This window comes from Myripristis murdjan, chromosome 20 (genome assembly GCF_902150065.1).
Source record: "Myripristis murdjan chromosome 20, fMyrMur1.1, whole genome shotgun sequence".
Taxonomy (NCBI): domain Eukaryota; kingdom Metazoa; phylum Chordata; class Actinopteri; order Holocentriformes; family Holocentridae; genus Myripristis; species Myripristis murdjan.
In genome coordinates, this window is record NC_043999.1 from 20,682,970 (window position 1) to 20,708,195 (window position 25,226).

At 44.2% G+C, this 25,226-nt stretch overlaps 1 protein-coding gene across 6 annotated transcripts in view; it reads right to left on the reverse strand.

The window, feature by feature from the left end:
• svila (supervillin a) overlaps positions 1 to 25,226 on the reverse strand; it is a 68,738-nt gene that overhangs the window by 17,380 nt on the left and 26,132 nt on the right. For 2 of the 6 annotated variants that reach the window (XM_030079838.1, XM_030079836.1), the window contains exons 7-20: positions 21,878 to 22,774; positions 21,174 to 21,341; positions 20,303 to 20,337; positions 17,962 to 18,026; positions 17,107 to 17,243; positions 16,556 to 16,651; positions 15,603 to 15,909; positions 12,726 to 13,227; positions 11,081 to 11,264; positions 7,682 to 7,814; positions 5,158 to 5,211; positions 2,082 to 2,247; positions 1,053 to 1,136; positions 56 to 142 (exon numbers count right to left, since the gene is read on the reverse strand). In XM_030079838.1, coding sequence (XP_029935698.1) covers positions 56 to 142; positions 1,053 to 1,136; positions 2,082 to 2,247; positions 5,158 to 5,211; positions 7,682 to 7,814; positions 11,081 to 11,264; positions 12,726 to 13,227; positions 15,603 to 15,909; positions 16,556 to 16,651; positions 17,107 to 17,243; positions 17,962 to 18,026; positions 20,303 to 20,337; positions 21,174 to 21,341; positions 21,878 to 22,774 — 2,915 coding nt within the window. The remainder of the gene's footprint in view (positions 1 to 55; positions 143 to 1,052; positions 1,137 to 2,081; positions 2,248 to 5,157; positions 5,212 to 7,681; positions 7,815 to 11,080; positions 11,265 to 12,725; positions 13,228 to 15,602; positions 15,910 to 16,555; positions 16,652 to 17,106; positions 17,244 to 17,961; positions 18,027 to 20,302; positions 20,338 to 21,173; positions 21,342 to 21,877; positions 22,775 to 25,226) is intronic. The other 4 variants (XM_030079837.1, XM_030079841.1, XM_030079839.1 and 1 more) reach the window with 4 other exon arrangements.

The window sequence follows — 25,226 nt, forward strand, 5'->3', positions numbered from 1 at the left end:
GTGTGTGGTTGATCTGAGACATGATGAGCTTTTCAAAGCGTGTAGTGAGACTGACCTTTACTGTTGATTTTGCCGAGGAAGGACTCTAGTTTATCCAGCTTCCTGTCTGACTCCAGGTTCAGATCTGGGATGGCCTTGATTTCTGCACAGCCACACAGCAGTTAGACCCATGAAGTTACAGCGCATTTCACTTTAGCACAGTTCACACCTCTGAACAGGCAAGGCAGTCTCAGATCGCTGTTCAGAAGTCACGTTTGACATCACTGAGGACTTCAGGTGACTTGAACAACTACTGAGCATGGGTAGATGCATACAGTCACATTCAAGTTAATTTGAACGGATCAATAGATGGTCACCACAACTGTCAGTCACAAGCAGAGTTACAGCCATTCAATGGAATAGTGTTGTTTGATGTAAATATGCCTTTCCCCCCACTTTGCACTCATGCATTTTTTATTCAAGTAAACACTATCCCAAAACTTTAATTCCATCAAGCACTGGCAACCTGATAGAAGCATCACTGCAACATCAGCCACATTAGTGTTGATGATATTCATGATACTGATGATGATGGACATTGCATACAGTGCAACACCAAAAGAAATGGGAATACACCTTCATTATCAGATAGCTCCTCCATGTCTTTTAAAAGAGAAGCAAAGGCAATGAATTACATAGGGTCCAAATGCCATTTATGAAACACAAAAACTTGAAAACCAGTCAATTCTGTAGCCAAGGACAAACTTGAAGCTGAATGTCTTGTACATGGACGACTCATGAACGTAAATCAAATCAGGATTCCAACTCAGTTTAGCACATTATCAGTTAGTGAGATGTGTATACAGTTAGTCTGGCCAAATGCGCATCTGGTGACAGCGGAGAGCATAACATCGTCATGTCATTAAGTCTAAATCCGCATGGGGCCCGAACTGAATGGCTTCACATGACGGCAGCTTGACGTGACAGGCAGAGAGTCACGAGAGTGTAGTCAGAGGCACCAAAGATAAAAAGTTAGACAGAACAAGGGGGGAAAGAAATGGGGCAGAACTGACCTTCCTGTGGTTTGGAGATGGCGGGGGTGCCTGTCTTGGGCTTGGATGGCACTGGAGACAGGAGGGCAGAGGGTGATGCCAGCCCTGATGCACAAACACACACAGGCATTAACAACGAATGATCCAATAAGCTCACATGGTTACTCTGCTCTGTATCCACCACATGCCACATTACTAAATTATAGAATATGTGTAAAAGTCAACATTTTCTTGAATATTATAAACTAGGGCAAGGGAGAACACTGCAGCGATTGTCTTCATAGACCAAAGAGCAGGTGCGTGCGCATAATGAGCATACTAATTAAGTATACAAAGACACTTTGAATGTTCCAACCTCCACTGAGACCAGACGATGGTAAAGTAAACACATTTAAACTTTAACAGGGAGGAACCTCTGTATTATTGAGAACCCAGGGGCAACTGGATGCTAAATGTTTCAAATGACACATGGTTATGCACTGAGGCAGAAGTGAAGGTTTGTTTGTGTAGCATGTTCCTAACCAAGTAGTAGTAAACAAACACTGGAACTAGTGCTGTCAACATTAGCTTCACAGGGAGTGGGAAGGGAAGGAAGCGCGATCTAGAACGCCCCTGAAGCTGAGGCTTGAGTGCATCGCTCTGCCGCCATCAGTTCTGATGCTAATCCTTCCTGTGCCACCCTCCATCAGCGGTAATCTGCCTAAACCTACCAACCAAACACTTCCCTGAACACAAATAAAGCCCGCCGCCCCCTCTGGCCTCGTCTGACACTAATAGGATAACAGGCCAACCATTAAATAATTTTCTGCTTGAGCGGGGGCCTCCCAGTGGCGACTTCAGGATGGTGTGTCTGGACAGGAGCTGATCCGAGGGAACAGGGGAGTTATTTTCCTTCAGTAGCTAAATGAGAAGGGGGATTTGGGGAAATGAGGGCAGAAAATTGTGACTACGATCCCCCTGGTTGAGCTTATTGAGCGCCTTTACAATTCTGCCTTTGCCTATGAAAGACAAAGAAAGAGATCGATGGTGGAGAATAGTTTGTCTTCGGACCTTTCTTCACCATGCGGGCGGCCACGGTGAACTGGGTGGAGTCGTTGGCGGCTCCCTTGCCCTTGCTCTTCGAGGCCTCCTCTCTGGCCACTATCAGCTGCTTCCTCTCCTGGATGGACATATGAGCCTCGATCCGCTCACTCTCCATCTCACCTTCAGCGATCCTCTGGAAGAGAGCGAGGGGAGGAAACGTTACAGGAGGTAACGTTACAGTCAAGTGAATCATACTGAATCGTGTTGGAAGGAAAAATCCACCTTTGGATACTCTTTCACCGTTACATATTGCCATTATTTATCACCAACCTATGATGTTCAATGCATTCCACAACTTATTTTGTGATGAAGTGTGGGTATTTGTTTTTGTTGTACCCACTTTGCCTCAACCTGCCCTGTCTAGCCTCTTCAGCTGGTGATTTCCTACATTTCCCAGAGCACCTTTCAACACCTCCCATAGAATGAGTGTTTTATTTACCTGTGGGATGTAATGTAATATAAGAGAGCTGGCGTTTTTCTAGTTGAGTTATTCTTACCTCAACACATCCTGTGGCTGCATTGCATTCTGCTGTATTGAGGCTACTACCAGTGGGGAAACTGCATCTCTGCCTTTTCTGCAATGGATTTACTTTTGTATGCTTGTTGCAAAACAGTGAGTCTAGAAAGAAACCCTTGCTTAGAGTTTTTTCATCTATTAAACTACATGGTAGCTGTGCTGAAATATTAAGTTATCCATAGGAGAAAAGAAAAACACAGCATCAAAAAGAAAAAAAATGCAAATGGCCATTTTACAAACAGTGCTCAAGTGTTTTAGGGTGGATTTTTCCTTTTAGAATATGCCAAATTTACTCGGCAACAAAGAAAGTAAGCAATGACACGAATGGACAGAGCACATCACTCCTTGCCTTACATGTAAAATAACCCCTTACCGACAAACAAAGTGTTTATTTGTCTACTCTGCTGGTAGACGGTTATGTAATTCACACTGAGGCGAAGCACAGGACTCTGAGGCATTGATGTCCCTGCCAGTGCGGATTACACTCAAGATTTAGAATTAAACTCTTTTTTACAGTTTTCCATTAAAGTGAATGAAATCAATGTCACTGCCAAGACAACATAGAGACCAGCCTGTTTTTAGTAACAAACTCATTTAGTACCACAACTTGTGAGCTGCAACACAATGTGCTGCTTCAACTATTGCACTTGTGTGCGCGGGCTGCAGCAGGAGGGGTGGAGTAAACGACCCCACACAAGTGAGAGGGCTGTGTATGGCATTAGCAGAGCCGGTGGGTCACCTTCCGTCTCCAGGGGTGTCTCTCATCCACCTGTAGTGGCCTGGGATGTCTGGTGGCCTTCACGACCAGAGGAAGAGGTTGGGATGATGAAGGTAAGAGAGAGGGATGAGGATGAAAAGATGAGAGAGCAGCTGCCTGAAGACAACCTATCAACTGGCCTCAAGCATCAAACTCTGCAGGGGGCTGCCATGCTGCTTCACAGGCATGTAGCAGAGCTTTGGGAAAGTGATGGGAGCTTGTATTCGGCAAACATTTAGCGGCATACCACAGGAGCTGGGGGGGGGGCTGCGGAGGGTTGGTGAGCGCTGCAGACCACCGTGTACTCTCGCCAGAAAGATTTTGCTCAATGTGGTTGCAGATGAGGAAGCAGCAAAGCTCAGACAGCCCAGTGTTTGGGAAGGAAAGCTCTAATATGTAAGTATGTAAGGGCAGTTAACAATGTAGGTATGCCTGTATAGCGACTCCACTGTCTTTACTGGGTGTTTGACAGACCTTTATTAATGCACACTCTCCAACTTGTGCCCAATCATTTCATCAAAGCAAGGCCTAAGAGGAGATCTGTGATTTGTGTTTGGATTTCAGAGTTTAACTACTCAGGCGGGGAACTGAGCTGTAGACTTGGGCAATATCCAGGTTTTAATATTCCTGTTCCTTTTCTCCAATATGTACGTGTGTTGCTCATTAATCACAATTGTCACGTGTGTAATCATAATTATCCTTGCATCCTATTACTGTTACTCAACTTGCCACTAGCTACAGCACCAATAATTCAACATTTTTTTTTTTTTTTTTTTTAAATCAAATAGAAGTTAAGGGAAACAAGAAGTCAGGGAAATTAATCAATGCTGAATCAAATCCTTTATTGCAAAGGCTGCAGCCACTTTGTAGAAAATGTTGCATATGGCCACAAATATTGTGATATTCGATATTATCAGATTACTGGCCCAAGCCTTGTGAGCAAGCAAGCAAAAGGGAAGGCTTCACAAGCAGCAAGACCTGGTGTGTCTTCCTACCTGGTTGGCCGGCTCATTGGGCGGAGAGGTGTGGAGGGGGGGCTCAGGAGAGGGGGTGAAAGTAGAGGCAAAGACTGGCTCCTATCGAGGTACAGCCATGGAAAGTGGAAACACACAGAGTGCAGAGAGAGGACACAGTCAAGAGTAGAAGCAGCTGGAAAGGAGGGCAAATGGGGAAAGGAAAACAGAAAAGCATGCCAAACTGTTTGGATTATATTTCATGGATCCACAACAATTCTGGCGGGGAATGAATGAGACTCGGAAAGGGATGGGGGTTTCAGTCTCCTGCTGTCACACATCCTTCACTTTACCATTAAATATCTACCAAAGTCATGCGGTGTAGATCAGCTTTCAGCAAAGATGTTAAAGTGAGTTAAGTTTCAGGACCGATCCTTAACGTTTTAACAAATAAACAGAGAAAAGACATCAGATCACACAACCCGTATGTAAGATACCTGAAGCACCCATGATTATGAAACCCAGCGAGCAGAGGTGGGATGAATTAGAGCAACTCGGAGGTCACACACACCAGCATTAGTGCAACACCGTCACCATGATTGTAAAACGGGACACAGACACACACACACACACAGAGTCACCACATTGATACACACACAAGATGTGCGTGTGTGTTACACTAGGATTTGTATTTATCAAGAGAGGGTTATTGCCCAGGAAGTGTTACATTTAGATTGCTAACACAATTTTAATATACTTGATAAATACCACCTCAGTGTTGTGTGTGTGTGATTCTGGCCTTGCACGTGGCCTTACCCAGAGCTGATCGGACACAGCGTACTCATCGATCATCATCGGTGCTTCATCATCCTATAGACAAGCAGCCGGAGGAGAAAAGGGACATGTTTTCTGGACACTCAGTTTCTCTCACTGAACCATACCATGGATCACACAAACAGTTCCCCCTGCATCCTCCACATCTTAAATATCTGAAGTTGTATTTTTAAAGGCCCCTTTAGTAGATTGTAGATTAGTACTTACTCTTTGGGTTGAAGTCGACAGTATGTGGGGTTTAACAAGCTAAAGTAGTGCCAGTTCCATCAAAACCTGGCATTACTGGACAGAACAATGGGAGTCTTTATATCCTTAATTGTTGGCATTTGCTCCAGCCTGCTCAGTTTTGTGTTTGCCTAATCTTTACTGTCCTTGTTCTTTGATCTAAAACAGGATATTGCCTGAATTGGGTCCACTGGCTTCGGTGAATGGGAGGATGAAAACAAGATGAACAACAACAACTGTCCTTCCCCCTGACCTCAGCTAGAACCATAAGCCAGTCCTTGAACTTGATTAAGGAGTCCGTTTTCATGTTTTGATTAAAACATTATGCCTTTCTTTCACCTCCTTAATCATTGTGGGAAAGGCCCGGAAAAAGCGAACCAAACCCAGTGTGTCTGATCTTTCACAAAGGCGTCAGGGGAAAAAAAAAAAAATCTTCCTGACCTTAAATTAATTAAAAAGCTACAGAATTTGCAAAGCTGATCCGTCCAGCAAAGCTGAACAAACCCAGATAAGCAGTCGAAAACAAAACCGTCCTGCTTCACGGAATCATCTGCGCTGTTGTGAATATTCCCAAACAGAGAGGTATGTGTGCAGTCCCGCCCCGGCCCTCCCTTCCAAAAACACACCGTGGATGTCAACACAGAACCACGCTCACCATGCAGAGGATGAAATCAGGTTTATTTTTAAAGGAAAAGGACATGCAAAACAGAGACAAAGGCAAACAGAAGAATGAGAGGTTACATGAGACGTGCATTCAAAGGAAAAAGAAAAAGTTAAAGACGGGCCTGACAAAAACCAAAACAAAACAGAGGTTTAGTTGGAAAGAAGAGTTAAGTCATGATATGGTACAGGTGTCATCTCCAAGCGCAAATACATTATGTTACTTTTTCTCTAATAAAAAAAAAATGCTTTTAATCTCCGTAAGTGATTTAAATATCAAGATGAGGCAACAGACTGTATACTGATGACTTCAGTCCTGTAAATCACAACAGAACTGGGTTAGTATGGTGTAGAGTAAGTTCAGGCATATTAGGTTTAAGGTACAGTAATCCTTGATATTAACTAAAACTAATCAAACCCACTGTTATGAAGAATTATGTAACATTAATATTACAGAGGAAAAATGAAGTTTCTACAGAATGAAAACAGCATGCATGAAACACAACAAGAATGATGCTGATGCTAGGTTATCTACCATTTAGTGTAAAACTGCCACTGGAATAGATAAACGTGACTCCTGGACTTCCTGATGAAATCAAAGCGTGACAACATGCAAAAGCTCTTACATGTGACAGGAGAGAGGAAACAGACAGATCAAAAAGAAAAGCCACACACAAAGACAACACACAACCTCTCTGTTTAGAGATATCCAGGCTTGTTACCACGTGCCTTTGTGTGCATCTACTGTAAAACATTTTATTTAATGGCTATATAGGCAATTTTTAAATCCCTTTGACTCCAGTGTTACATGGCAGCAAAAGAAAAGAAAAAAAAATAGATGATGTGCATCTTCAGAACTCTGCATAATGAACAGCCTGGCTTCAAAGGCTGGCACAGAAAACGGAAGAGGTCATGGTAACTTGTTATCATAACTACCGCACAGAGTGGATCAGATCAAATTACCAGAGCCTCAGTGGCATGTCGCTGCCGCTATATTGGTGCTGCGTTCAAGTCACATGGGAAAAATCGTTGGAATGACGTGACAGTTAAAAGTAACGACTTGGAAGTGTTCACGCGTTTGAACTCGTTTGAAGCCGCTAAGATGCTGCGATTGAAGATTTATGTGGAACTGGGCTGCGCTCAATAAGCCATTTCACGCCAAAACACACATGCATGTAGCAAGTGATGCCTTTCAGTTCACGTGTTACAGCAAAACAGACAGCACCATGCCAACAACAAACAAAAAATATGACAAAACTGTGTCCAACTAAGGTATTTTGTAAGAACTGGAATAAAAAAAAAAAGACTTATTTGATGAAAATCGTGTATTTTGTTAGTGTCATCTTTTAAAATATTTCCTTCTGGTGATGTCTGACTATTGGGATCTGTCACCAACCCTTTACTTCCCAAGGACTATTTCCTTCTGAGAAGCTGAATTGAGCTGTATGTGTAAATGTTTCGGGGAGGAAGATCATGGCTTTTGTTTTTCCCATGTGACACTGAACACAGCGCGCGTCCATATCTGCTTGATGAGCATGGCACAGGACAGTGTGTGTCTGCGGCTTGGCGTGTCTGCTCATCTGTTCACAGCCCTCAGTGAGTGTGCACATCAGCTGGTTACCTTCTTCTTGAAACTCTGCTCCACCTCCCAGAGCTGAGCGTGGCATTCGCCCACCGCCACCTTCACCACATCCTGCTTCTTGTTGATCCTGTTCCTCCAGTCCTCCTCGCCGCTCTTCTTCAGCATCGCCAGTCTGAGGAGCAGAGGGAGGGAGGGAGGGAGAGAGAGAGTGGGGAGAGAAGAAAGACAAACCGCAGTTTCAATATGTACAGTATGCTTAAAGGAATACTCCCAAGTTTTGGGCAAAATACCAGTTTTTCTTTACTCAGACAGTGACCAGATGTTTGATACCATTTTCATTTGTTGTTAATTAGCATACAGAGTTGCTGTAGAGTTTACTTTTTCACTTTGATGGAGCTAGGCTAGGTCTTTATGCTGGACGTCCAGAGGTGCACTGCACAGGACGTGCAGATGTGAAAATGGTATCAAAAATCTGGTCTCAGTTTGGGAGAATCTGAAAAGTCATTCTTAAGCAATAAGCTTAAGAATGAATGAATTCTTGAATTACTTTGCTGATAAAAAATTCAAGATTCATACAGCTGACTGGCATTAGTCAGTAGAAATAAACATTTACAGAGTCATAAGAGTGATAACGTTACAGAGGCTAGTTTGTACAGATATGAACACAGGTGTGTCTTGGGCACAAAGAGTTTGAAAACCACTGCTCTAAATGTCTTTTAATAACACAGCAGCAACACATCATTATAATAAAAAGTCTAAATGTTCAAGAAATCTTTTACATTTGATCATCAATAAGAATCGTTCTCCAGCCCAGCGATATAGTTCTTACTTGTGGCTAGAATAAGCAAAATATTAAGATTTATGTTTATACAGTCACAGATGTGTACTTCGTGGAAATTATACTTCTCTTATGCAACAATATGTTATGACTGCTCTCACATTCACTCCATAACACCAACTTGACAACTGTGTTCCAACATTGTGGTTTTTCAGGGCAGGCTCCTCCCTGCACTGAGCGGGGACTCTAACATAATTTGATATGCAGATTAGTGTATGATGTCATCCGGTGGCTTCTAGCCGCTCTTCAAGCTGCTCTTCTTGAAAAAAAGTTGGCTTCACTGCTCTAGTTTGATCCAGCGCAGATACTAATATGATGATCCACCATCACAGGGCTACTCTAAAGTTATTTCTCCTTGCAGCTGGGCTAGCACTTGCAATAACTTGGAGCGTGCTTCCCATTAGCTTCTATCTAGCCTTGTCACAACACTGGCGCCAACAAAAAACAGCAAGCATGAAGTCTTATCCAAGTTTGGGTCGCAGATGCTCCCCCGCCAGACCCTTTTCAATCAAGCTTGCAGACACTAAACAGAGCCAGCCAGCGTGTCATTTAGCAGCCACAGATACAAATACTGTACATTTCTGGAACATGGATAAACACATCGGTGACAGCTAGAGTACACTCAGGCATAAACATCACTTAGAGATGTCAGTCAATGTAACCTGAGCTGAGCAGAGCATTAGCTATTTAGCTTCTACTGTCTTTTAGGGTTTGTTTCCAAAGGGGGAGTTAAAGCACAAGACAAAATGCTGGGATTTCATTTTATCCACTGAATAAAATTTAGCAGAACTGGTGAGACAAGCTGCCAACAAAGTAAGTGACTTTGGCTTGCACTGCACACAATACAATGTACACAGCATACAAATGACAAGCTCTCAGCTTGGGACAGGTATGGTAATATTCCTGTTGGAATTTAGGTTTTGTAGGCTATACTGCACTTCAAAATGTTTAGGATTACAGAATTGGTTCTTTTTTACCCTGTAAACTGGGATTACATATGAAGCATATACAGATGGAGGAGCACAAAAACACATAGTGAAGCATACTGTATACAGAACAAACGTCCAATTATGAGCTCTCATCTTTCAGTTAGGAGCAGACGAGCTGACAGAAATACGTGGGGGGAGGGGTGGTGGGGCGTTGGCAGCGCCCTCTGCCCCTCTTACAACCACCCTTCTGTGACCCAGTGAGGGGACGTCCTGTTCTGGCCTAGGGCTTCACAAAAACGCCAAAAAAACAGGATAAAAGTAACATTGAATGGCCATGGCCAGCTGTATCTGGGATTCAGTTGAAAGTAGAGCCACCCCCCCCACACCCACCCCGGTCCCACATACAGTGAAATCCTTTTAAGAGGGAGAGGCTCAAAGACGCACTGACTTGGTGAAAGAATGCGCGAGATGTGACACAAGTATGTAAAACGCATACACAGCAATGGCTGCATACACGAAAACCGACACACACCCACACCGTCTCACTAATTTCTTGAAGCACATGTAATTCCATTATGTCACCAATCAATTTATAGCCTCACGGCACCCTGATGCCTGTGTTTGTTACTACTCTCCGCTGACATAACTGGACTTATGTAATCATTTCATTTGTTGCTGAGCCCAATACTTGACTTCAATTTGTTTGCTTATTGATTGGCAGAAAGCGCAAATGACATGCACGAAAGCACGGTGCACTCTATGACTAAACAAAATGCCTTTACCAACACCACAAATCGCATTTTTTCCCCACAACTGGCTGCTTTTCATGTGCAATCTACAGTATCTCTTTAACGAAGAGCAGAGATGGTTAACAGCACCAGCCAGAGTTACAGCCTAACCCAGATTCCCCGCTCCCTCTTGGGCAGAGGAACAAGGTTAGAAACACAGAATCAGACTATGCAGAATGAGCGGTCACTAGTATATCAAAGGAATCGCCTTCAGCACGCCTAAATGAAACTGCCATGATACTGTAGCCTCACTGTCATTAAATGAGCAGCTCGAGCGGCTGATGACACTGAGAAAGCTGGAACGACCGCCGGGGCTGCGAGCGGTGAAAATGTCTGTCACGTTTTGGGTTCTCAGCAGAGCCGCATCACACTGACGAGCTTTGATATGGAAAGGAAGGCCTGCTCTGTCCCTGCTAGCTCTGTCACGACAGCGCTCCAACCTGCTGCTGCTGCTGTTAATATCACTGTGTGCCTTCGTGTCGGGGAGCCCAGGAGCAGGAGCGTCTCAAAATAACAAACTAATAACCCACTAACTCTCTCTCTGTCAGGCTCATCATCTCATTCTCTCTCTCTCTCGCTCTAACCTACATTTCATTGAGGGATTCAGAGATTCTCTGTATGTCTCATCCCTGAACCCTGTAGGTTTTTCAGCTTTATTTAGTGCCATCTGAGCCGTGTTGAATGCAAAGTTAAGCTAAAAGTATTTGAGATCTGTTAAAAACAAAAGTAAAGTATGGAATAATATTGGATATGCATGCAAAAAATGAGATTATTACTTGTCAGATTGATGTTACACAGCCGATCAACTTTCTAATCAACACACAGCATCAGAAACATATATTAAGTAAATTAACGAGTGCACTGACAACAGCACAGGGCTCACCTCTCTTTGATGGACATCTGTCTGGCCGTCATTGCGTCTGTCAGCTCGTCTCCTTGCACAGGTTGAACCAGGCTGAGTGTGTATCCGCCGCCGTCTGCGAATGTGTCCGCTGCTTGAGGTTGACACACACTCCTGGGAGAACCGGACGCGGCTCTAGATGTTACCACCCCGGACTCCGGCAGCTCTGCACACACGGGATGAGAGAGTGCAATGTTACTAGGCGGTAGGTTGGAGCAGCAGCTGCACAAGTTTCATGACTTTTCTATGACTTTCCATAACTATGTCAGAGCACATCCATGACCTAAAAACATTTAAAAGGGGTTAGTAGTCCTGTACAGCTATATGCTGTGAAGAAAAGGAAAATCTGATATTCCCTGACTTCCCTGAATCTCTACAGCAACATCCTTGACTTTCTTTTTCTGGAATACAACTCTTTGAATCCCAGGATACTCCACAAGTTGCACGGCCGATGCGAAGCTTGCATAAACACACTGTATTCATTCTCACGCTCAGTCACTCACACACACTGCAAACTCAGCAGCACAAAGCAGCGTAGGAAAAAAAAACCTTCACACTTACCAAGAGGCTCTCATCTGCTGGTGAGAAGCAGCACACACACATTTCACAGCTCTAACTCTGACTCTCTGGCCTTCCTTGTTCAAGTTGCGTAGCTGACATCGACCAAGTAACACACACACACTGTAGCTCTCTCCGAGGCTTTTACTTTGAAGCGCTGCAGCCTGTTCTTTGTCTACGCATCCCTACTCCTCTTTGTTTCTGTCCCAGCTCCCCGAGCTCCCGTCAATAGATCGAGTCCTCTCCCCTCTCTGTCTAGCCTCTGACATCTTTCATCTGACTGATTCTGTGCCAAACGCCGATACACACTGACGCAACAAGTCACTTCTGCTCAGTCAAATGAGGGAAAGCCTGCAAACCACAACCTGCATGCAGTCACATTTTCACAGAAAACACAGGAAATGTGGTTTAATTAAAGTTGAGTTGTTGACTGTCTCTTCGGTTCATCTATTTTTTTTTCTCAAAGCTTGCCCTTTAAATACTTACAGAAGTCTCAGTTCATTCACTTACCCTGCAACACAACTGTTTCAGGGATGTTTAAGAGCAGAAACCAATAACTACACGGAAGAAGAATACTAGTGTCCCTCTACCAGCTGGTTAGCAGTGAATTTCTTACAACTTCTTGTGGTCAAAAGACAAGTCAAGCTACATGATTTTTACTGCACTGTTCCCTGTGCAGTCTAGCATTTATTTCATTACAAAAATGGATCAAATAAAAAGTATAAAACTGGCAAAGGCTAATTCTGTTCACAAGAAAATAATAACAATAAAATAATAAACGCTGCTTGATTTTGCTGTAATTGGGTCAAGAGGGAAAGACAGGATGTCACATTCAGCTACAGTAATCTGTCAAAATGCTAAAGAGGAAATTCCCATACAGGACTTTGTCTCTCATTCACCGCTTCACAAAGAGAAATAAAGAGAGAAAGTATGAAAGGGAGAGAGCATGTCACATTGAGGTGTGACCTCTGGCCAACAGCAACGAAGAAATCTCTGCATAACTGAAAAAAAGAACGTGGAAACAGCTCAGATTGCTCCCTCAATTTCCATGCCAATGTGCTGCTCTTACCTCCGCTGGTGGCCTTGCTCCTGTGGCTGCCTGGGTAGTGTAGTTCCTCCCTCAGATAGGCTCTCTGCTCCTGTCTCTTCTGGAGCGTCTGGCTGTCTGAGCTCCACACAGCTCCGTCTCCCCTCCCCCTGGCCAACCACTGCTCCTCCTCCTCCTCCTCTCTTCTCTCTCTTCCAGCCCGGGGCTGGGGCAGGCCGCCCTGTCTGGCTGCTCCCTCAGGAGAGGGCAGCTTCCTCTTCCCTCCTCCCAGATCAGCTTCCTCTCCCTGGATGATGTGAGCCTGGTGGTCGGAGGATGCCAGGGACCTCCAGACTGGCCCCTCTGTCGGCTGGGTCAAAGGGCTGGGGTGGCGAGGGGGGTCGCGGGGCTCGGCGGGGGCTCCGACTCGAGTCAGATGGATGTCTCCGGCGTGGTCAGTGGAGACTGTGCCTCCTGGTCTCAGAGCAGAGGAGGAGGACGAGGAAGAGAGGTGGCCGAACCTGGAGCCTGCGCCGTTCTGCAGCTGTGTGCCACAAAAAAACAGACAGGGAGAGAGAGAGAGACAGAGAGGGAGAGAGAAACAAAGAAGTAGGTCAGCTCAGGGCAGGGGAAGCAGCCCTAGCACCGAGGCTTCCATGTCACTGAGAAAAAGGTCAGGCAAGACACCAGCACAATGGTAGAAATTCAAGCTGACTAATCACTGGCTGACTCACTGCACTTCCTGTGCATCAAAGGGCAGCCTATCTGCCCGGTCAGCTACAGCTCACATCACAAAGCCATGCCAGCAACCTACCCAGAGGCAACTACATATAAACCGCAGGCACAATGCATCCAGCTGTAGCCAAAAGACACAGTTGCAAAATTCACAACCGACCGACAACAAAAGCTTTGATCATAACCACAAGGATACAAGCTGAACAGAGAAACAAGTATCAATGAGAGGTGTTTACCGCGTAACACCAGCCACATAAAGACATATTTCAAGTCTGACTGTTTTCTCCAGACTCTCTGCTCTTGTAGTCTTTCTTTTAATATCCTCAATTAGCGACTACTAATGGTAATTTGGTTTCTCTCCCTCCTCTCTGAAACAGTTGCCGTTCAAATGAGCTGATGACAAGTCGCTGCTTTCAGTCCATTCGCTGGTGGACGAGGCTTCAACTCTTTTGTCCTCCTCTCCTCCAGCACAGAGGCTTCTTTCATGCGCGTGCCTTGTTGAAATATGGTGAGCAGGATCCATCCATCCACACATCACATCCTCCTCACTGACACAGCAGCATGATGATGAGACTGACGCTCACTCCGGTAAAGCCACAAGACTGCCACTGAGTCACACTGACTTACAAGCGGGGGCCATGCGGTGATATAGGCAGTACACTCATAGTGAAATCACACGGCATCGAGATGGACCAGCAAGGAAATGATCGGCCTCGGTTCACAATAAGAGGCATGTGGCCACTTCTGAGAGCTGCCAAGTGTGATGCCATCAGCCTTCATTGTCTCAGGCAAAGAGCATGGCAACTGCTGAGCCGCAACGGCCGAGACGGGGGAATCTTACGTGCAGACGCTCTACCGGGCTGTCACACAGCTCCTGTTCATCACTGAAGTCTATGTCTGAGGGCTCCTGGGGCACAAACACATACATGCTACAATGCTTGGTTCATGTGTTTCCCTCTGGGGGAAGCTGGAAAAACAATCTACACTGCAAAAACACAAAATCTTACCAAGATGATTTGTCTTATTTCAAGTCAAAAATGTCTTATTCCTAGTCAAAATATCTCATTACACTTAAAATAAGACATGATCACCTCAGAAGTAAATTGTTTTTAGACAATTGTCTCTTGTTTCAAGTGAAAATTCACTTGAAACAAGTGAAAATTTGCTTGTTTCATTGGCAAAATTTGCCAGTGGAAAAAGTGAAAATTCACTTGAAATAAGTGAAAATTAGCGAGAAACAAGAAACAAAATTTGCAAGTGAAAATTGTCTAAAAACAAGTTACTTCTGAGGTGATCATGTCTTATTTTAAGTGTAATGAGATATTTTGACTAGTAATAAGACATTTTTGACTTGAAATAAGACAAATAATCTTGGTAAGATTTTGAGTTTTTGCAGTGTACACATACATGAGCAATCTGTCCCTGAAAGATGATAAAAATATGTTTTCTGATTTCCTACTGCAGTATCCCTATTGCTGTCTACCCATTTAGACAGTTTGGGTGTGATTTGCTGAGGTTTCCAGTGTGCTGTGAACTCCCCTGGCTCCCAGTTCCCCAATACAAGGGGATGAGTGCTGTTTTGTTTATTGTCAAAATTTTACATGTGGAAAAACTCAACAGCAACAGCTCTCTCCAAAGACGATGACACAGACACCTGCCATAATCGTTGTCCTCTAGAACACCGATAAATTATCTATTCAACCAAACAAACAGAAATTTGGAAGGTTAGATACAGTTTGCCATTTCTTCGACAGGCAATAGTCCCCAACAGGGGGAGTCATGGCATTGTTTTAGAAAGGGCTGTTGAGTTTTTCATATGTAAAGTTTTGTCCTTTTGAGCTCCACAAATGCATACCCATCCAACTCCATTATATCGAGGTGCTGGGAGACATGGAGGATCCTGTAGACTGGAAACTTTGCCAAATCACAGAAATCTGGATGGATAGATTGCACTAGGCGTAACTGGGAGAATAACTTTTTTTGTTTTTTGTAAAAAAAAAACAAAAAAAACAAACAAAAAAAACCCTCACACAACACATAGTGTTTCGCTGCAACAAGTTAATGAATGAAACAAGGCGATATAGTAAAGGAGACTTATGTGTCTTAAGATTACGTTAGAATGACTAAGATTTTTTAAGTGGACTTCCAGTAAAATCAAACAGGAAGTGAAAGCTCCTCCCTCACCTGCTCCATGTCACCCAGTGTGATGGGCTGGGTCTGGTAGCGGGCGTTGGCCCTGCGCTGCCGTGCGTCCCCCCTGGTGCGGGTCACCCTGGTGGGAGGCTGAGCCAGCCGGTTGAACAGCGCCATCTTCTCTGCCAGGCTGAGGGTGCAGAGATCAGGCTCTTCTGGAGTCTGGCTCTGGTTCTGGCTCTTGTCCTCCGTTCGGGAGACCTGCTTGGAGCGCTGGCTCTCCTGGATATCCTGGACCTGCTGGGCCTCCCGCACTGGCTCCTGGGCTGTGGCGCTCTGCTGCGAGGACGCCTGCAGGCTGAGGAGGGGAATAACACCCAGAGCAAGGGGAGGAGGAGAGGAGGAGAGAGGGAGACGAGACTTCTGGTAAGCATGAAAGCAGCACATGCAGGCTAGCAAGAGGCAAGTGGCATGCTTCAGGCAGACAGCAATGTGGAGCTGTGTGTGTTTTATATCAAATTTATTCAAAAATGCAGACTGAACACTGTAATCATCAAGAAAATATTTAAAAGATACTGAAATCAAGAAGATAAAAAATTGTTAGACATGCATGGGGAGCCATGCCCACTGCAAACAAAAATATGAGATATATCAAAAGGTAGATAAAGTAAATCCCTTCTAGCCTTCTGGGTGAGCCAATAAAATCTCAAGTAAAAGTCCTGTAGTTTCCTCCAAATCACACAGGAGGGCAGCAGAACACCAACAAATTACTCATCACTACATGCAAATCCACCAGGGACTTACATACATTATTTCCTCAGGAGTAAAACCCACTAATACTTCAAGCACACACAGTGTTTTCAAGCCGTTTAGCTGTGAGAACACCACTCTGAGATGACAGCAACACTGTGCCGAATGAACAATGTTCAGTAGGGGTGCTTTTGTGTTAGTCACCAGGGTTGAACGTGAGCCTTCAAACCCATGCAGATGTGTGTGCCATGTACCTGTGTCGTAGGAGGGGGCTGCAAACTAGGGTGGGACTAGGGGTGCGTGCTACTGCAGTGTGAACAGTCACTGTTTGCTGCACGGGAGTGGGGACACTACAGAGTATAGTAGGGAAAAGGACACAGTCACACATGTAGGAAACACACAAAGAAGGAAAGAACCAGATGACTTCCATGTGATTAATCAGAAGGGCAACTCAAATCACAGGGGGAACATCGACTATGTTGAGGGATATGTGAATACCTTGCATCCTTGAATTTGAGAGTTTAAATGCCTGACGTTCCAGGCTACAACAGTGTTTCAAAATGCTGAGGAGGGTGGATTGAAGCTCAGTCAAACATTTCATTTCATACAGAACTCTCAGAATAGAGGAAATGACAAATTAGGTTTCCAAAATGCTGCTAAAGCTTGTTGATGTAACTTCTTCAAATGGAGTAATTTAAAAAAAAAAAAGATGAAATCAAGTTCCTATACTTCCCCCCCCCCCCCCCAAATGTGTAGTATTTTGCTGCAGTCTGAGGGTTTACAGTGGGGTGTTGCATGAACTTACGTGGCGGCGATGACCACCTCCTCTGTGGTGACAGGCTGGGTTTTGGACCGGTCCTGGGTCCGTCTTAGCCTCCTCTCCACCGCTGCGTTCCTCGAGCGCAGTTTCGGGGCTCCACCATCGATGCTCTTTTCCAATTCCTGGGTGGGAGTGGTGGGGAAGATACAGAAATTCATTGTGGATAAAAATCTATTTTTTTTTCTATATTTCACCTCACTGCAAACCAGGTGGGATATTCCAGCAGGGGATTACTCAGGTGTTGTGTCGTCGGAGTACAAGAGAAAGAGTAAAACATCGGTTTGTAGAATTCAACCAGGAATTATTTGCATTGAAAGTGAGAGCAGGTCTAGATGACTCAATAGGCAACCAGAGTAGATTAAGATAATAAATGACTCAAGAAATTACCATAGCAATGACCAAACAGAGATAATAACTGAGTGGATTAAAATAATCTCTGTTTTAATTTCTAGGTATTGTCATGCAGAGTGGCCACAACAGACTTGAGTACAGGCAACTGAGACTAAAGCGCATGTTGGGGGTCAATTTCACAGATGTGGACCTCAAATGTGCTCCATTAAAATGAATGTTCCACTGGAATTCCCTGTCTAGTCTCATCCATGTCTGCGAGGAATACAAGTCAGGACGATTGCCAAGAGCTCCTCTCCAAAAGCTTCATAGTGAAGAGGACAGACGGAGGCATCCAAATGGAAAATCAGACGTAGTGTCAATGTCTGTGTCCTTGATTGGAAGCACATTTGTCTGCGCTCGCTATCCAGCATGTAATCTGCGGACATATTTCTGCATGCGTAGAAAACGTCAAAGAAATGACAGGGCACACACGCTGATGTTGAACCTTACCCTGAAGAGAGAGCGCTTGGCTGCTACACTCAGCTTGGCCCGTTCATCCAGCTTCTCCTCATCAGCTACACGCAGGGCGACAGGGAGGGTTGGGGTGGGAGGGGGAGCACAGAGAGGTTGGAAACTGGATGAGTTCCACTCCAATGCATAGGATTGAACCTAAGAAGTTTGAAATAATCTCCAAGAAAAGTAATAGGATACTCTTTGGCTTACAACTGACTGAATGATCTTTCCCCACAAATGATGCAGTCACCCCTGAGGCCAATGTTACATACATGCATTTCCAATGAAGCAGCAAGATTACAGAAAAGAACATAACAGTGCAACAAACAGAAAACATAACATTGGGTGTATTTTGTCATCTTGAGCTGTGTACCCTCTTTGGCGATGATGTCAGAAAATTAAGCTGTTTTTCAAGAAACTCAAATATTCCATATGGTGTGCATCAACTGTCCTTGAGGCAAATTTGGAGAGCAGTCGGCTAGATGTGTGCACCAAATTTCATGGCAATCACATCACAACGTAACTGTAGCACCCACGGCTGGGCCAGCAAAGCATCAAAATGTGGCCTCTGGTATCCCTGATATTGCATCCTCATCCTTTTCTGAACAACACTGCGATGGGGTAATGAATTTCATTTCTTTAACGTTTTAAGGCCTTATGATCACTGTCATCATGTTTATGTTCATCATTATCGCTGCTAACACCATCTGGCTCTAGAGTTGGGAGCAAAGACGAAACCACATCTCATCACTTGCATCTGGCGTCATTGGGGAGACTATGCAAAGCTGGACAGGTGTGAGAGGCATGGCTGCAAATACACACACACACACACGCTCGCGCACACACACACACACACTCTCTTTCTCTCTCTCTGCAAGACATATGACATGACATCATCAAACAACTATTCCCTTTGACTGACGCCGCAGTGCTGCGCTCTGCTCACTCTAATTCTAGTCAGTATAAAAAGCGTCCGGATGAATGTCTGCTTATAAGAAGCAGATGAGGCTGCTTTGCCCTCAGTCGAGCTGCTATGATGTTATGCTACTGTGAGCAGCAGTAATGACTCTATAAACTCTACTTCAAATGTTGTGCTTTCCTATTAAAAAATAAGACCTTAAAAACAGACGTTTGAGTCATTTTGCCTCCACCCTCAAGTGTATTCTTGGGCTTTGACATAAAGCCACTGCAAAGGTGCATTTTATTTATTTGTGTTCAGCCTGACTGCAGCTTTGAAACACCAGATAACCTTGTCATTCATGGTGTTTTTATTGGTAACTGAATACATCAAAACCAAAAGGAAAAAAAAAGTCCTACTTGAGTATCTCCTCACTGGGTGTGGTGACAGTATTGTGTAGTTTAACAGCATTTGGCTGCTGAATGACAGATAATAAGAGGCCTTTCATTCTGAAATACTGCAACAGTGGTTTGAGAAGTTTTAATCCAAATGGAAAGTAATTGAGCTGATGAAAATACATAATCGGATGCTTTCAGTGCTTGCATCACCATGTTGTCATTAAATTTGTTCCTCCCAAACCAGGACTGATATAATTCAATTTACTTAAAGCACTGTAGTGATATGCACATTATAGACATTGTGTTTGTCCTCTAGTCTGTTTTGGCAACATCCTCAACCCTTACAGCACCTAAATACATTTGAATGCTTGCTTTAATTAGTAACTCTGTAATTGTGTAAGATTTGAAATGTAAAGACGTGGAAAGACATCCTGAGGCTAAAAACAGTCCCCATGTGACTCACTGTCCCAAACAAAAATGCTGTAAATGTGCCATTAAACATTATGCAACTGGTGGCCTCAGCCAAGCAATCCGATTGGTTACAGACGTGTTACAACCATGTTGATAATTCCCACACAGCCAGGCTTGCTTTTCTGGTTGTTATGCCAACTCTTGTGCTAAGAAGGGAGCTAGATAATTTTTTATTTTTTTCTTATTCTATGTAGATGTGCTTGTAGAAAACCTTTCTGTAAACATATGGGTAACTCTGCCTTGCAGCTGTGTTGTACTGTTGCCATTCATCTAATAATAGCAAACAACTCCTTCTTGGTTAAAGTTGTTATAGTAAAGCATTCTCAGCAGTGATCTCCCTGTACACGCTTTTATTTTGCTTAGCCACGTGACAAATTATTACTTATGAGCGCTATAAATCATGGATGTCTATAACCATGTTCATAAACAAGCATGACTGCATTCTGCCTATTCATGAAAATACATTAAGTCATTTGTGCTCTAATAGAAGCTGCAGATATGAGGACCAAGTTCTATCGTTAAGTTTAAACATCTTAAATCTTTGTCAAGATAAGTTCAAAGCACTACTTACCTTCAGTGCTGGCAATTTCTGAACTGACACAGGACCTTAAAAAGCACAAAAGGGAAAAAAGACAATCAGCACAAGTTTCTGGCATTCCTGTAACAATGCACGACGAAATAAAACCAAAAGATGATCAGTGGCTACGGAAAGACGTGAAAAACTACGCACAGAGCCGATGAAGACATTCAGCAAAAAGCAGCAGTTTTGTCAATAGCAGAGCAGAGGTATGTTAGTAATGTGATGGCATGTGTTAACAGAAGAAATTAAAGGGAAACAGAGTCTAGCAGGGTGGACTAAGCTGGAGAATTAGACCGTATTACAGGAGTCTGTTCAGGTCCATGGTCTCAGAGAGTGAACACCAACAAAGGCTGATTCATGCTACCCTGGTGCAGTAACATGTGATGACCGTGGCCAAGGCCCGAATCACAGGGACCTTTGGCCTTTAAGCTACCCAACTTTGCTAATGTAATTTGACTGAAATCAAGGAGGAAGTTGAGGGGAAAGTGGAGGAGACTGCATGCTTGCATTTATTTGCGTGTTTAGAAATGTGTGTGCCACACCCACTGGCATGCTGTAGGCTTCGATCAAACTTATGGCATTCATCTGATTAGGGACTTACCACATAATAAAGAATTACTTACAGTGCACTAACAGCTGATTAGGTTACTGATTACTGATCGTCTCGTTTCAGCAAAACCTGATCAGATTTTAACATTTTCCTTTTACACACAATTGTGACACCGACCTGGCCAGTTATGATTTTCTTTCTTCATTCTTTCTTTCTTTTTTCTTTTCAATGTACATGATCATACAGACATTTTACAGCCTTCATGACACTCTATATAAACATATCCATGCAGACTTGAGTCCAGTGCAGTACCTATCAGTCTCCTGGCGCTCAGCAGAGGTGATAGGCTGCGTCCTAAACCTCTCTGAGGTCTTTCTATTGTCCCCAGGACAGATATACTGCCTGGGCCTCCGGCCCCTGTCCCTCTCCCCTCTCCAAGGAGCCTTGTAGCCCACGAGCACCCCGTCCACCTCAACCTCACTGGAAAACCGCCCAGCAGAGGTGGACAAACAGATAACCAAGAAAAGAGAAAATACAGTGTGGTAAGAAAGAGACAGAGATGGACTGCAAAAATGGAATTGTTTAAAAACAGGCATGGGTTAGATTGTGAATGTTCTCACGATACAGCAACCACACCCCTGATTTTTAAATCAAATATGCAAGCAAGGTCAAGCCATGCTTATTTATTAGTGACTAGGGCCCAGATTATTCTGGTAGAGTGACACACACTCTTTCTTTAGCCCTATAATCTGTATGAACCAAACAAGACAAAGCACCAAGAAGTTACAAGGAATCATTCAAAGCTTACTGTTACGTGATTAATGCAATTAGTGACATTTTTAGAAATGAACAACTATGCAATTGACTCATTATAGGTTGATGTTTTAGTCAACCTAGCCTCAGTTGCTTGTTAGTCGCTGATTAGCCAGGCAATGTTAGATAACAAGCATCAACGTGAGCTCCAGGGAAGCCAGCCAGTGCCCAATGCCAGTGCAACATTTTACTGTACCACCTACAGCTCAGGCCTGCGGATGGTTGGTGGGGTGGTGCTGGTGCTCTCCAGGTAGGAATTTCTGAGCTGGGCCACAGAAATTTGGGTGTCCTGGTGATTCTCTCCATTATTGAACCCCTCTTTGCACATTGGGACACCTTCCACCAGGTTCCTTTGACTGGGCCCTCGTGGAGCCCCGGAGTCTGACACAGATCGACTCTGGGCTACAGTGGAGGAGGAACTTTCTGGCATTGTTGGATGGACCACTTTGGGCTGGATGTGGGTGGCAGCCGGGCCCCTGTGGATGTAGATAGCATTTTCCCGCTCTCTGGCTCTGCTTTCAGCTGCCTGCAGGCGGGAGACGTGCTCCGTGTGTCTGGGTAATTCAACTGCATCTTCCCATCTGTGCCTGCCTTTGCCTAAATAGCCTCCTCTTGTGGGGTCTTCTGCCTCGAGCTCTCTCGCTTGGCCGAGGCTTTGGGCCCTGACTGTACCCTGCTCCTCTTCCCCCCTGCCCCTCCGTGGGTCTTCGGTGCTCCTCTCCCTGCGGCGAATCTCCGAGGGTAGTACTGCTTTCCGACTCTTCAGGAGGCCCTCCGTCTTCACGTCCTGAGCTTCCTCCTCCTCCTCTTCCTCCTGGGACTGCTGTTGATGCTGGGCCCTGGGACTGGGAACAGAGGCCATGGACAAATAACTGGGGTAACTGCCACCCTCCTGCCCTTCAGGTGGCCCACATTGGGTGAACTGCGCCTGGGGGTTTGAGTAGGTTTGCTGAGGGCCCGGTGGGTCCATTTGGTAGCGTGTAGAAGATTGCGAGTGGGGTTGGAGGTGTCTGCGGTACATCGGGGCTTCTGTAACATTTCCCAGCTCTGGGCTCCTCTGGCGGCCCTCCTCCCTGGCAAGCCTCTCCCTAACTCTGATTCTTCAGGGAAAAAAGAGGGGTTGTTAACACCATTTGTAGCACAAGCACACACTCACTTCATTTACCACCATAAAAGCTGCTGCCATCTGACACCCACATCACTTTATCAGTGCATAAAAAACGCAGATACTCCTCTTAAGCTCAATAAGAAGTGCATAAGTCTCCTGGTTAAAAATGAGCCAACAAAGCACTGCACTCCAATCCAGCTCTAATCTACAAGATTCCTTGTGTGTAGACTTGTCAACGCACAGGCAGAAAGTGCTTCTTCCCTGTGTTTAATATGGCGTCTACCTCACATCCTTTGTGCAAAATCAGCAGAAAGTACCAGAGAAGGAAAGAGAGAGAGGGAGAAAGACCCAAAGATAAAAGGAGACAGAAAGGTGCTTACTCTAAGCAAAGCACCCTGAATCTACAGTCACTGATAAAAAAAAATAAATAAAATAAATCAGTGTTACTCTGGGAAAAGAAAGGACACTGCAGCATCGCTACCATCTGCATTGCTTCTGTCTGACATAAGAAAAGATATTTTACCTAAACATCTGTTAAAGTGAACACAGCAACAAATCAGTGACAAGTGAAGTTATGGTCTGCACCAAAGGGAACCAAGGCTTATGATGGCGGGGGATGATGATGTTATGCCAGGTTATGTGATGTGACCCAATACTCAAAAGCAGAGGTTCTTAAACTTTTTTTTTTAAAATCATAAGCCTGGGACCCAAACTAAGTAAAAAAAAAAATTAACCCTACATCAAGAGATCATTAGAGGATACAAGAATTTTATTGTCCTCCAGGGAACCACTGGGTCATGATCAGACCCATAGTTTAAGAAACACTGCTCACAAGGGTCAATGAGTTATGGGCAGTCCAGCTGAATGGGAAGATGATGGGTGATATTGCGGGGTGGGGGTTGGGTCAGACACTACCACACACCCCACCCTCGGTGTACCTCGATGGCCAGTTGATAAGGGAATGGGTGTCGCCCTCCGCATCAGTCTGGAGGAACCAATCACTGGTCAGTTTTGGACCCGCACTGCACCAATAAAAACCCGGTGGGAGACAGCATGTGAGGGAGTGGGTGGATGGGCACTAGTCTAGACTGTTCACTTGTCTTCTTGTAGCACATACACACAGACAAGCACACATCATTGACTTCACATTGAGCTTGACCAGAATGAGAATGGGCTTGGCAAACAGCCGGATCCTACTTAGGATACATGTTCAACTCCCCAGTGAGCCATTTTATTGTTATTCTGGTATTGGGAAAGGAGCCACGCGCAATAAAATATAAATAACGAATCACCCTTGCAATGTTTGTTGAAATGAACAGCAATGGCTATAAAAACAATTACCCTTCTCTTATATCACAACACACATACTGTCTCCATGTATATGGAAAAATGGGTTTCATAGTTCAACAGTCGTGTCAGTATCCAGGGGGAAGGTTCACTAAAGTCAGTCCTGTTGGAGACTAAAGCCTTATCTATCAGAGCAGATATTCAAAGGACATGCCATCTCTTTCTACCAGCGCCAAAAGGCAGGTGAGTCATGCTGGCCCTCTGACGCCAAGTAAAAACAAATAGCCTGAGCTATTTCATATAGCGCAGGCCTGAGCTCAACAGGGAATACGCCCCACTCAGAATTACACAAAGGGAGCCAATAATACAAAGAGAGAAAGACAAAAAAAAATGGGGGTGGGAGGTGGGTTGAGCGGAGAAATTCAAGATAGACAAAGCAGGGCATCTCTATGGTTCACAAAGCCAAACATAAGATCTTTTCAATGCGACCTGCATTTGAATTTAAGATTAAAATAAATCAAAGAGGCCTATTTACAAATGAAGACAGCTAATGAAAGCTACATGACTAAATAAGTCATACAGGGAAAATATATATGATTAATAATATTATTATTGTGAAAAAACAGGAAATTAGGCTCATTATTAGGAGGCACTAGTGAAATGTGGCCCACTTACTACTGTCTGTCTAGTTTACCATTACCCAGTCATTTTGCCATACATGTTTATGTAATTACATTTTTTACACTTCCCATTGAGGAAAAAAAAAATCTAGTCATTTCCCATATCTACCTGTGGGTGTCCCGTGATTGGCTGTAAGTAGATCTCAATGTAATGCTGATAATGAGAACAGTCGACTTGGCACAATAGCGAAAAAACAGAAAGTTAGAGTTTCATGTTTACTGTGATGGACCATGTGGTCGGTGGAAATTGTTTTTCATATTGTAAAATTATGAATGGCAGTCAACTGCATCTTCTGAGAGGAGGAAAATGATGCCTGATATCTAAAACTGTGCATGCACTGCCACAAATAACATAAAGAAGAGGGGCAACCTAAAGCGAGTAAGGGACTTGAATTCCAGTTGTTAGAGGAAGCAGATACAATGCATATTAATATTGTACTCCAAACTTTGCTCAGTTTTAATCCCAGAGTGAATTTG